Source organism: Candida jiufengensis, assembly GCF_024610255.1.
Source record: "Candida jiufengensis strain CBS 10846 chromosome Unknown scaffold8, whole genome shotgun sequence".
Lineage (NCBI taxonomy): Eukaryota > Fungi > Ascomycota > Pichiomycetes > Serinales > Debaryomycetaceae > Lodderomyces > Lodderomyces jiufengensis.
This window is the reverse complement of record NW_026261555.1, coordinates 540,346-553,396: the sequence shown is the minus strand read 5'-3', so window position 1 is coordinate 553,396 and position 13,051 is coordinate 540,346. Positions and strand designations below refer to the sequence as shown.

General features: G+C 24.7%; 6 protein-coding genes across 6 annotated transcripts; 4 read left to right on the top strand and 2 right to left on the bottom strand. All coding sequences in view use genetic code 12, as the record gives it.

Annotated features, from left to right (window-relative positions):
* Positions 1-1,449: 1,449 nt before the first annotated feature.
* On the bottom strand, positions 1,450-2,037 carry KGF54_000542 (uncharacterized protein; the record flags this gene model as incomplete). Its single annotated transcript, XM_051766213.1, has 1 exon — positions 1,450-2,037. The coding sequence occupies one exon, from the start codon at positions 2,035-2,037 to the stop codon at positions 1,450-1,452; it is 588 nt and encodes a 195-aa protein (XP_051622531.1).
* A 79-nt stretch (positions 2,038-2,116) lies between these two features.
* On the bottom strand, positions 2,117-2,455 carry KGF54_000541 (uncharacterized protein; the record flags this gene model as incomplete). Its single annotated transcript, XM_051766202.1, has 1 exon — positions 2,117-2,455. One exon carries the CDS (start codon positions 2,453-2,455, stop codon positions 2,117-2,119), a length of 339 nt encoding a protein of 112 aa, XP_051622530.1.
* A 325-nt stretch (positions 2,456-2,780) lies between these two features.
* On the top strand, positions 2,781-3,812 carry KGF54_000540 (uncharacterized protein; the record flags this gene model as incomplete). Its single annotated transcript, XM_051766191.1, has 1 exon — positions 2,781-3,812. One exon carries the CDS (start codon positions 2,781-2,783, stop codon positions 3,810-3,812), a length of 1,032 nt encoding a protein of 343 aa, XP_051622529.1.
* A 1,203-nt stretch (positions 3,813-5,015) lies between these two features.
* On the top strand, positions 5,016-7,226 carry KGF54_000539 (beta-mannosyltransferase; the record flags this gene model as incomplete). Its single annotated transcript, XM_051766179.1, has 1 exon — positions 5,016-7,226. One exon carries the CDS (start codon positions 5,016-5,018, stop codon positions 7,224-7,226), a length of 2,211 nt encoding a protein of 736 aa, XP_051622528.1.
* Positions 7,227-7,867: 641 nt separating this feature from the next.
* KGF54_000538 (beta-mannosyltransferase) lies at positions 7,868-9,802 on the top strand (the record flags this gene model as incomplete). The annotated part of the gene is made up of 1 exon (XM_051766168.1): positions 7,868-9,802. One exon carries the CDS (start codon positions 7,868-7,870, stop codon positions 9,800-9,802), a length of 1,935 nt encoding a protein of 644 aa, XP_051622527.1.
* Positions 9,803-10,014: 212 nt separating this feature from the next.
* Positions 10,015-12,984, top strand: KGF54_000537 (uncharacterized protein; the record flags this gene model as incomplete). Its single annotated transcript, XM_051766158.1, has 1 exon — positions 10,015-12,984. One exon carries the CDS (start codon positions 10,015-10,017, stop codon positions 12,982-12,984), a length of 2,970 nt encoding a protein of 989 aa, XP_051622526.1.
* Positions 12,985-13,051: the final 67 nt, after the last annotated feature.

Below are 13,051 nucleotides of genomic sequence, written 5' to 3'. Positions count from 1 at the left end.
ACCTTCAAAGAAATGATAGTCATTCAGACACGTTGATTAATTTCGAGTAATAGAAAAACAAATCAATGAAAAAAATTCAAAAAGGTATGTTTTATATTTTTTTAGTAAACTAATTTAATCTGTCATTAAACTTTGAACAATTTCCAAAGATGATATTTTTTTCTATTTCAACTCTTGAAGTCTTAAATTAAGGGTATTAGTAAATAATGACCTCCATTCAAATGCAACAAGAACGATAATTAATGATTGATGATTTCTTAATATCAATAGCAACTTTTGCGTTATTAATAATTATGAAGTAAAAAAAACGAAAAAAATAGTAAAAACATTTTTTTTTCTAAAATTTTTTTCTGAAGGAATTTGCCTCATATTAATGATAATTTTTCCAGTTTTTTTGATATGTTTTATAAAATCAATTAGGCTGCGAAATTTTTAGTTTTATAGTATAAGGTAGTGCACTAAACATTAATTTATAAATTACAATAAATTACTGTATTCTTGTCAAAATCAGAAGGGAAAATTTGACAATTCTTCTAAAACATAGAAAGAATCAGTAGAGACACCTTATAGTGTTGATTGAGCAATAGTAGATAGTTGACTCTCTTTAATTCTCAACTAATGCAATCAAAGGATACGATTTACATAATATTAAATATAAAAAATACACTCATACAGAATTACATATATTAACTATATACCTCTAATTTCAAACAAAGATCAAAGGTAACTGAACACATGGCAAAGCAATGCAACATTATTTGAAAATTAATTAATAATCAAGAATTCAAAAAATCTTCATTGAAAAAAAATGCAAATTATGTCAAACTATTCAAGTGGGTACTCGAATTTGTGACATTTTTTTTTTTGATAATTTCCAACTTGATATCTTTTTTAATTCTAGCTCTTGAAGTCCTAAATGAAAAAAGGTAAACCAATTGACCCAAATTCAGATTCAGCAAGAAATGATTAATCACAGGTATTAGATGAAAAATTCCTAAACAATGTATATATAGAATTGACACGATGTATGAAGAACAAAAGAAAAAGAACGAACCCTCAAAGAATTTTTTGTAAAGAATTTGTCTCGTTTTTATATTAATTATTTAGATTTTTTGTTATGCTCAATTTGTAGTAGTAAACTTGGCTGCGAAAAATTAATATTAAATAAACTAATGTAAATATTAACAAAATATAAAATTAGTCTGTCATACGAACTACAGATTTTTCAGCAAAATTCTTTTTTTAATTCCGACTACTATTTACGATATTAAGCTTATTGTGGAGCTATTAGTGAGATAGAGTTTTCACTATGAGCAAAATTGAGGAATTTTTATCATATATCAAAGATGTTTTAAAAGTATCTCTTTAAAATTAAAAACTCAATTGAAAGTTTGATGCACTACAATCAAGAGAAAACCCGAACAAATTTAAATTATATAAACACTCAATTTAAAAGTTTGTAGTTATTTCTACTAAATTGTTACCTACTTCTCTTATAGTATAAATACTATTTAATTCATCTTCATCAATAAGATTTTTATTTAACATAAATATTGTTAAAATTGTTTTTCTCTTATGGGCTCTAAAGCGTTCCAACAAAATCTCAGAAATTACTTGATAATCAACTTTACCTACTTCTAATCTCATATATTTGACTTTAGGCAATTGCTTTAACAATTCAGTAACATTTACTAATTCAGTATCTCCCAAATAATTCAATATAAAATATTCAACTTGATGCAATGAAAATAATTCAGTTATCCAATTTACTTCAAATATCTGTGGATCTTGTTCATTTTTTTTAATAATTATTGATATTACTTTCAAGTTACAAAGTTTTGCTAAATTTTGAGGGATTTTTTTAAATGTTTCAAACAGTAAATCCATTTCAATTTCTTTAACATTTGCAAACCTTTCTTTCATGTGTAGCAAAACATTTGGTATTGTAGGTTTTAAATATTTCTCATTGATTTGTTTGTTTAGTAAATTTTGATAAGCTTCAAAATCTAATAATTTAGACTTTTCTTCAGTTAACATTTTTAATGTATCAAAAATTATTGGGAACATATAATAATAATAACTCCATGAATCTTCAGTTGACCATAATTGTACTTGACTAATAAATAACTTGACTCTGATTTTTCAATTCAATTTCATCAAAACTTATATTTTCTTCAAGTTGATCAGCAAATTGAGCATTATGTATTTTGGTTGTAAGTGTTTTCATTACTTCGTCACCTAGTTTATAATCTTCATCAAATAATAATTCCAAGTTATTTGCTATTTGTTTCAAGTTTGTTTCTAATGGTTCCAAATTTGGGGTTTTTATAGGTTTACCGCCTGTGTTATGAAACACGAAAGCATCTAAATTTGATATATAAATTCGTCTGAAATCTTCTGGTATATCCTTATACCAACTTGGTAGTGTTTGTGATTCTGAATAAATTGATGACATTTAAATAAGAATGATTAGAAAGAAATGTTATGTGTTATAAATTACTACTTTTTTACAACGCAATCAAATGCATTATAATAATTTTGAAGCAGTTGGTAGTTTTGATATAGTATGATTTTTTGGCTGCAAATTTATTCCATATACCGGTAGATACAAGGAAAGAAAAAAAAACTGCCAGCATTATCCCTTGATTCACAAATGAAAGTATAAGGACTGAAAATATGGTTTTTAAGCACGATTAAAAAAAGTATAAAATCAAACTAATTCATCCAAAATTTTTTTTTACTTATTTGCCTCAAACTTATAGTGAAAAACTAAATATTAAATGAAGTTAAAACCATTAGTTCCGAAAATCAAGCCAACAAAAATAAGATTTGAAAATTTACCTGTTGAAATAATAACTAAAATACTTTTAATCATACCTGATAAAGTTTTTAATCATCCAGATGATATTTGTATAAAATGTTTAAATTTAATTACCGTTAAAGCTTGTTTAACTATAATTTTTGATAGAAAAGATCTGTTATACAATGTTGATGAAGGTTTACAACGTAAAATATATGTTAATTTTGGTATGAATGTAGATAGAGCTGATTTTTCAGAATATGTGATTTTGAATCATAATGATGTAAGAGTTCATTTACCAATGTTTGCATTTTTAATTAATTCTATTCAAATATGGACAGCTGATACTTCATATAATACTTATATTTATTTATATCCATTTGTGATTCAACATTTACATTCAATTGATGATAATTGTATAAAATTGTCAACTGAAGATTCTTTATCTACTTTGGGAAATTATTCATTAAATAAACAATCTGAAGATGCTAAAAGATTTAAAAAATATATGGAAAAATATTTAAAACCTGTTTTTTTATATGTACAACTGTTTTTCACAAATATTAATGATTTAGAATTAGATATGACTTTTAAATGTTTTAAAAAAATTCCAAAAAATATTACAAAATTTTGTAAACCAAAATATTTACAAATTTATTTAACTTGGTGTAGAGATAATCCTAGATTTTTTAAATTAGAATGGATAACTGATTTATTCCCATTACAAAAAGTTGAAAGATTTACATTACATTATTTGGGGGAAACTGAATTTAGATATGGTGATAAATTAGCTAATGAATTAAAAAATGTATATAGATTAAATTTATCATTTGGTAAAATTGATTTTCAAAGAATATTGGATAATTTAAATAAAAGAACTAATAATAAATTATTTAGTTTTCAAGTTATAATACCAAAAAAATTTTATAATGAACAAGAAGATAAAATTAATAGTAGAATTTGGAGGAAAGAAATTTGTCCTGAATTTGTTAAAGTTTATACATTTAAATAATTGATGATATTTTGCATTAATAATATAACCATTGCATTAGTTTCATAATACATAATACAATAATTAATTAATGTCCAGTTTTGTATGCATCATTTCTGTCAACTTTCAAATATTAAATTTGTTTATTTAAAATCTACTTACTTTAGCCAATTCAATAAGTTTTAGAATCATAGGATAAATGAATAAAATGCAAGGACATGAAACACAAAATCTCGAATCTCTACAAAATTATCACAGGTATAATTTATCATAAGAATAAATTAAACTTTATTAAAAATAATATGTCAAAAATTTGGTAGCTGTTTGAAAAACTTAAAATTTCTTAGAATAAATTTATTATCTAAGTTGATTTAAGGTACCACGTTTACCAGATAATATATATTTATTTGTCTAAAACATGTCTATCTATTCAAATAATTTTTCATTTCTTGCTCTTATCAATCAAAAGTAGCAATATTAATCATTAGATCATCTCAATAAGTATATTGATAGTAAGACTAATAACTTTCAAGAATCATAACCATCTTTTTAAATTTTAATCTTTTTAAATTTCTATTTATAAAGTTTATTTTTTTGATTTGTTATTTTTTATTTAAAGCCTTTAGAAACACAAGAAAAAATAATATAAAGTAAAATTTACTTTTGATTTCAATTTCAATAAGAAGATGATTAAATTTATAAGTTTCAAAAGATAAGAAGTAATTGTTTAGTTAATTTGATTGATTAAATAGATGGCTATTTATATCATGTATTATTGTAAGTAATGATTCATCTCGAATACTCCCATATCATCGTTAAATTAATTTACGAATATTTAGAGAGTATTTATTTAATTCTTTTTAAATTCATTTAACCGCTTTGAATAAATTAAATTTATTATTATTATTGACTATTTTAAAAATAGAATATTTCAATAGAAGCAATTTGATATTTATTTATTTTTTAAATCAATAATATTACAAAATTTATTTTGTATATTTTTATTATCTAATCTTACATTTATCAACATCCTTCATCAATAGATAAACAACAGGGAATTTTATAGACCATTTATCGTTTTGAAATAATAACCTTATATACTTATTCATATAAATAGACATTCCACGAATTTGCACAGCCCTCATCTATCAAATCTAGATCCACATTAAATTCATCAAATTCAAATAAAAACCACAAGATCTTCAAATATAAACAAATGACATTATGATAAAAAAATATACAGCATTATTTCCCAAATCAAGACAAATTAGAAAAATTTATCTTGTAATACCAATATTTTTAACTTTATTATTTTTATTACATTATCTTAATACTTATGATCAAGTAAAAGAATGGACTTTTCAAGTTGTTCAAAATTCAGGTTTAAAAATTCCAATAAGTTTTTATAATACTAAATCTATAACTATATTACCTTCAAATTTTGATGATTCAGTATATATAGATCATAATGTAACAGATAACAAAAATGAGGTAATACAATTCAAGGGAAATCCTAATGCATTAAGTGAATATATTACAAATCAAACTTATATTGATCATCCACTTACAATTTTTTCATCAATTGGAGAATCATTTTCTGAAGAAGTTCCACATAAACAATTTAATGATAAATGTAAAGATTTAAGAATTGAAAAAAAATTTCAAATATCAGATTCAATGGATTTAAAACAAGATTTTCAATATATTGTTAAAACTTTATTAAAACAAGTAGAAACTGAAGAATCATTTAAAGAACTTTCTGGATTTTTTCAAGGAAAATTACCTGAATATTTACAAAATAATGAATTAAATGAACAACATTTTTATAAATTTGCTGGTACTTCAGTATGGCTTGAAAAATATGGTGTTCATTTAATGGTTAGTAGATTTTTATTTACTCAAACTTCAAGAAAAGCTGATCCTCAAATATCTTTGTTGTATTCTCAATTATATAATGAAAATTGGGAAGAAATTTTCAATGTTGATTTAGTATTACCATTTATAGATGAAAATGGGGATAGAAAATATGAAAATTTGAAGTTTCCAAGATTCATGCCTATTCCATTTTATCATAACCATAAAAGAACATCCAAGAGATGGTATGGACCAGAAGATACTAGATTATTATTGAGTAAAAATGAATATGGAGATGAAGAACCAATAGTCATTTTTAATGCATTTCATAGACAAGTTGTTCCCATGTCAAGTGCACAATCATCAAATGGTAAAAAAATGCCAACAAAATTTGGATTTTATAGATCAATGTTTATGGGTTATTTATTTAGATATCAACGTGGTAAAAAAAATGTTGATGGAGGAGATAAAGCATCTCAAAAGACAATATATAATAAAGTAGTTGAATTAAGAATAAAAGATAAACCAAGAGAAAAAACTGAAAAAAATTGGACACCTTTTATAAATCCAAGTGAAAGAAATATAAATAATTTAAATGGAGGTGATGAATTCATATATATAGTTTATCAATGGGATCATCTTAAAGTATTAAAATGTGAATTATCTACTCCAGGAGTAGTATCAAATTGTGAATTTACATTTCAAGAAAATGACGCTAAATCAAAAGTAGGTCCAGTAAGAGGAGGTACAGAATTAATACCTATCAAAACCAAAAACTCCAAAAAATTAAAACAAGTATGGATTGGATTTTTAAGAGCTCATTTAAATAGATGTGGATGTGGTAAAGCAATGTATAGACCAAATTTCATTGTATTAGTTGAACAAGATGGGAAATTTAAATTAAGTCATTTATCAACTTCTATATCATTTAATATTCATGTTGATGGTTGGAAATATGCTGAAATTCAATGTGCAAGAAAAGATCCAAATGTTTTAATACCAAATGGTATATCAATGTATGATTACAAAAATGATTATTTAAGTTTAACTTTATCAACTGCTGATAAAGATGATAAAATTATTCATATGAAAGGTTTAAAAAAAATTATTGAAAAAAATTTATATTTAAAATGGGATGGTAATTTACATCAAACTCAACCATCAAAACAAATTGAATGTGTACTTGAAAAATCAATAGAGTTTTGTAAAGAATATGGATTAGTTCAAGATCAATTAGGAATTTCAGAAAATGTAATAAATAAATTAAAAGAAGAAGATAAAAAAATAAAAGCTTTAAAAGGATCAAATGGTAATTCACAAGAAGGTTCATCACAATCACAACCACAACAACAAGAACAACAAGAACAACAAGAACAACAAGAGCAAGAAAAACCGAAAAACGTTGGTGTTGAACCTATACCTAATGAAAAACCAGCACCACCATCTGAAGAAAATCAACAAGATGAACATCCTAATGAAGATAAACAAGATCGACCAATTAAAGATCAATCACAACCACCACCACCACCAAAAGAGAATAATGAACAAGTAAAAGACGTTCAACCTGCTGGTAAATCTTAAATTTTAGGTAATTATATTATATTATATATTCACGTTTTAATATTTAATTCTTACATATTTAATAAATATTTTTAATTTGATTCATTTTGCAAAACTAGCTTCTTGATTAGTACTTCAGTCTTTTTTTTTAAGTATCCTCTTTTAATCTCAAGAGTCTTTTATAGTAATTTATTATATCTTGTCTCGACTCAAAATATATTATGTTCATTAAAATTGTACCTGAGTTGGTAGCCTTTTTTTTACTTATTAAAACTGAAATGAGTACACCGAAGAAACTAGAGTTAAAATAAAATCCAAATCTTTAAAGTTTCGAGTAACTTCTATCAAGATAATAATGTTATGTCATCACGATTCTGTCTACTAATCGAGCTCCATTTGATATTATTTTATTTGTCATATATAAATTTTTGTATGTATTTAAATAATAATACATCAAAAACTAATAGATAATTTTATCATATGCAAAATAACTTAAAATTAATAATTTAATACATTTAACATGAAATGAAAGAATCTAAGAAAACTTAAATTTTTTAGTTATAATTAGCCATCTTTATCTAATTATAATAATCACACGAGTAAATAATCCAACCTGTTCATCTAATTTTATATCAACAATACATATTCATATACTACGAAATATGAAGCAAGCAAAGAGATATCTAAAATCATCATCAATACGGAAAATAGCTTTATTACTTACATTGCTATTGTTGATAATATATCCATTACATTTAGTTTTAAATGGTTCACTATCTTCACCATATTTTGAAAGAATAATACCTCAAAATATAATAAAACCACATCAACCAGATAATATAAATCAAAAATTATTATCAAATAATGAGAGTAATAAGAATTTAATAATTTTCCCCAAACTTTTTGATTACAAGAAACAAGAAGATGTTTTTAAAGCAAACAAAATGGTATTAAATGATAATCAAGAAATTATAACTTATCATGGTAATTCATCAGCTATAAATTATGAGTTAAATCATTTACCCAAACATTCACACGAAATAAAAATATTTAATGGAACTTATAAAAAATCAGAATCATCAACCTCATGTTCTGATAATCAACAATTAATAGATTTACAAATAAGTGATAATTTTATATTCAATGATAATTTTGAAATAATGATTAATAAATTAATAGAACAACTAGAAAAAGATGAAGCTTTCACTGATATTGATAAATTTTTTCAAAATAAATTACATCAAATGTTAAAAGAAAATACATATAGAAAACATTTTTATAAATTTGCAGGTACTTCAGTATGGCTTGAAAAATATGGGGTACATTTAATGGTTAGTAGAGTTTTATTTTCTAGAAAGGGAATAAAATGGAATCCACAAATTAGTTTATTATATGCTCAAATTTATGATGAAAATTGGAATGAAATTAATGATATTGAATTAATTTTACCAATGGTTGAACCAGATGGGGAATTAAATTATGAACCTATAAAATTTCCTAAATTTTTACCAATTCCCTATTATTTCAATTCTGATTATACTAAAAGAAGGTGGTATGGTCCAGAAGACACAAGAATAATGTTGATAGAAAACGAATTTAAGGAGAAAGAACCCATAATTATATTCAATAGTGATCATAGAAATATCAATGGTACAACATCAATTAACGGGGATACATCAATACAAATTTCATTTGAAATGAATAGATCAATGTTTATAGGATGGCCATTTAGAAAACAATTAGGTAAAGTAAATACAGATGGGATACAAGATTCTAAATACGATCATATTAAATACAACAAAGTAGCAGAACTAAAAATAGAAAATACTAAAAGACAAGTAGTTGAAAAAAATTGGACTCCTTTTATTATACCCAGTGAGAGAACAACCAAAGGTGATACAAACATTTACTTAGTTTATAAATGGGATAATCTTGAAATTTTAAAATGTGATTTAATAAACATTAAAGATGGAATAAGCAATTGTAAATTTACATATAAAGATTCAAACAAAAAGGCCAAAAAAGTAGGTCCAGTAAGAGGAGGTACAGAAATGTTTCCCCTTGCTTCATTAGATTCATCATATAAAGATAAAGATGTATGGATTGGATTTTTAAGAGCTCATATATCTCATTGTGGTTGTGGTCGATCAATGTATAGACCAAATTTTTATATCTTCATAAAAGAACAAAATGAATTTAAAGTTAGATACTTATCATCTTCAATATCATTCAATATCCCAGTTTCCGGTTGGAGAAAACATGAAGTTCAATGTGCCGCTAGAGATCCAAACGTGCTTATCCCAAATGGAATATCTATATGGGAAGATCAATCTGGTAATGAAGATATTTTAAGTTTAACACTAAGTGTAGCTGATGAAAATAATAGTATTATTCATATTTATGGATTAAAAAAAATTGTTGAAGATTTATTAGCGCATCCACCTAATGAGAATGAAGTTCATGATAATTCTAAATTAATGAAATGTGTTTTGGATTCTAGTATTGAATTTTGTAAAGCTTATGGTGATGTTCAAACTAAATTGGGTATAACTGAAGAAATTATGTTGAAGAATGAGAAAACTAACAAGAAAGATTAATCTTCGCTATATAGAGTAATTAATATTAATGAATCTTTGATTACTAATTGTATATTTCCTCAAATTGTACATCATATTTGCAGAAAAGTTATTGTTGTAAAATTTAGCTGCAAAACGAAACTTAATAATACTCCAGTGAAAAATTATTATGTGCAGTATTTCGAAACTCATCATCACCATAACCAATCCAAATGATATAACAACCAACAGTAATGACAATAAACAATGACATATATAATTTAAATGAAGATATGTTCCAACCATTACAACATTATGGACCCGTCACATATATTCAAATTCACCAAAATTACATATTTGTAGGATATGGACCAATACTACATGTATATAAATTAATAAATGATAACATTCAATTGATATACCAGAAACAAATTTTCAAGAGAAACAAAATTCATAATATTTTCATCAATAATATTGCTCAAAAAATTATCATTAGTGGAGCTAAATCATATACTGTTTTGGATTTCACAAGTCTAGATACTTTACAAGATTCAGAAATAGTTGAAAGATTCATAAATGAATGGATTATCACCTCATGTATATTAAATGATGGTACAGTGCTATTATTAAATGCTTACAACGTAATCTATCAAATCACAAGTTCAAGCACAACCAAAATCCATTGTGGTGAAAAATCAATACTATATAGTGGATCAATTAATGTACTCAATAATGGAGAAATTTATATTGCATCAGGTACAGTAATGAATGGAGTAATAATATGGAATTATAATACTAAAGAAATAAAATATAGATTAAAAGATCATGAAGGTTCAATATTTGGAGTTAAAATTGATCATTTAGGTAAATATATAATATCATGTTCAGATGATAGATCAATTAAATTATATAATTTCGAAACTGGTGAAATTTTATCAACTGGATGGGGTCATGGATCTAGAATATGGAATTTAGAATTTTTAACCACCACCAATAAAGTTAAAATAATGAGTATTGGAGAAGATTGTACTTTACGTTTATGGACTTATACAAATCAAAATTTATTAAGGTGTGATAAAGTTATTGAGAATTGTCATAGAGGTAAACATATTTGGTCGGGAGATGCTCAAGATGATGAATCACTAGTAGAAAATTTGAAGATTTGTTGTACTGGTGGTGCTGATGGTAGAGTTCGAATTCATGATTTAGATAAGCTGAATCAAGTTACTACTAAATTAACAATACAAGATTTTGCAGAACATTTAAATTTGAGTTTTAATTTGAAAAAGGATACGATTAGAGACTATTTTGATTTGATTCATTTAGGTAAATTAATATGTCTTACACTGAATGGGTACATTATAGAATATGATTATAATACACAAATCTACAAAAATTTGGGCCATTATGAATTTGATTATGGAATTGTAAATGGATTTAATGATATAAATACAGTTTTGATAGTTGATAAAAATGGGAGAATATTAGTTTTATCATATACTGAGGAGAACATAGAGACAAATTGGATAGAGAATGAAGATGTGAAAATTTCAAATATACACACTGTTAATGGAGATAACAAATATTATATTTTACTAGAACCATCAAATCCAAATTTACCATTTATATTAAAAGAGTTTAAATTTCAACAAAATAAATTAGTTTTACAAAACATTAAAAATATAGCAAGACCAAATTCAAATTTTCAATTAACTTCATTGACTATAGACGTACAAAACCAATGGATTATTTTGGCTTCTAAAAAAATATCTATTCAAATAGTTGATCTTAATGATTTATCTATCAAGTTTTTTCAAAGAAAAATTGCTCCTGGTGATACAATTAGTAAAGTATCAATAATAAGTTCTCAACAGGATATCCTCAACTTGTTGGTTTTATCAAGAGATGGAACTTATTTAATTACAAAAATCTACAAAAATTCTCAAAATACAAGTTTTGAATTTGAAATTCTTTTAGAAAATAAATTAACAAGAGGAATTATCGAGGGTGGATTTTTCCATAACAAGGATCTAATATTATATGGATTCAAATCATCATATTTTTTTGTATGGAATGAAACCAAACAAATTGAAATAATGAATGAAATTTGTGGAGGTAATGGTCATCGACATTTTAAATTTTATTTAACTTCTTTCAATTCTTATAAATTTGATTATATGTTTCAAAAAGATTTGTATTTATGTAGTTATACGGGTAGATTTATAACTCAAAATTTTGGGATTTTGCATAATGGAACACATGGGAGAGAAATTAGAGATTTATCCATCCTGACTCAACAATTCAATGATGGATCCAAACTATTAGTTACAACATCTGAAGATTCAACAATTGGATTAAACAAGATTTTATACACTGGAGAAATCATTAATTTATGGAGTATGAATAATCATATATCAGGTATGCAAAAAGTTAAATTTTTAAATCATAATTATGTATTGAGTTCAGCAGGAAATGAAGAATTTTTAATTTGGAAATTATCATATTTTGAAAATATGCCTACTTTAAAAGAAATCAATCGATTAGATACTGATAAGGAAGTACCTGATTTAAGAATTATGGATTTTGCTGGGGTTGAATATGATGAATATATTTTTTTAATTACTGTTTATTCCAACTCTACTATAAAATTTTGGAATTTTAATAAATCAACTGAAGTATTTGAGTTGGTTAATAAATTTAATTATTCAACTTATTGTATTTTAAATTGTGAAATATTTGAACTTGGTGGTATCAAATATTTGATCATTTCCGCAACTGATGGGAATATCATTATATGGAATATTAATTATCCTACAAACATCAAATTAGAATTGAAACAAAAATTACATCAAAGTGGAATTAAAGCTATTTGTTTAGCTCAAATTAGAGAGAATTTTTATTTGATTACAGGTGGTGATGATAATGCATTAACTTTAAATCAACTAACCACAAATAATTCAAGCTTGAGTTTGATCCCAATTGCAAAAGAAGTAAATGCAGCATCAGCTACAATAACTTCCATTTCTCATTTTGACAGATTTGTGGTGGTTGTTGGAGTTGATCAAATTGTTAGGTTGTGGTCAATTGAACCAACTTTGAAATGTTTAGCTGCTAGACATACTACTGTTGCTGATGTTGGATGCTGTGATGTTACTACCATCAACGACGAAAATTTGTTGGTTATAGGAGGTGCAGGTCTTAGTTCATGGAAAATACATGAATAATTGCATTGTATATAGAGAAACAAATGTATTATATTTATCTATTAATTTGATATTTTATTTAATAATT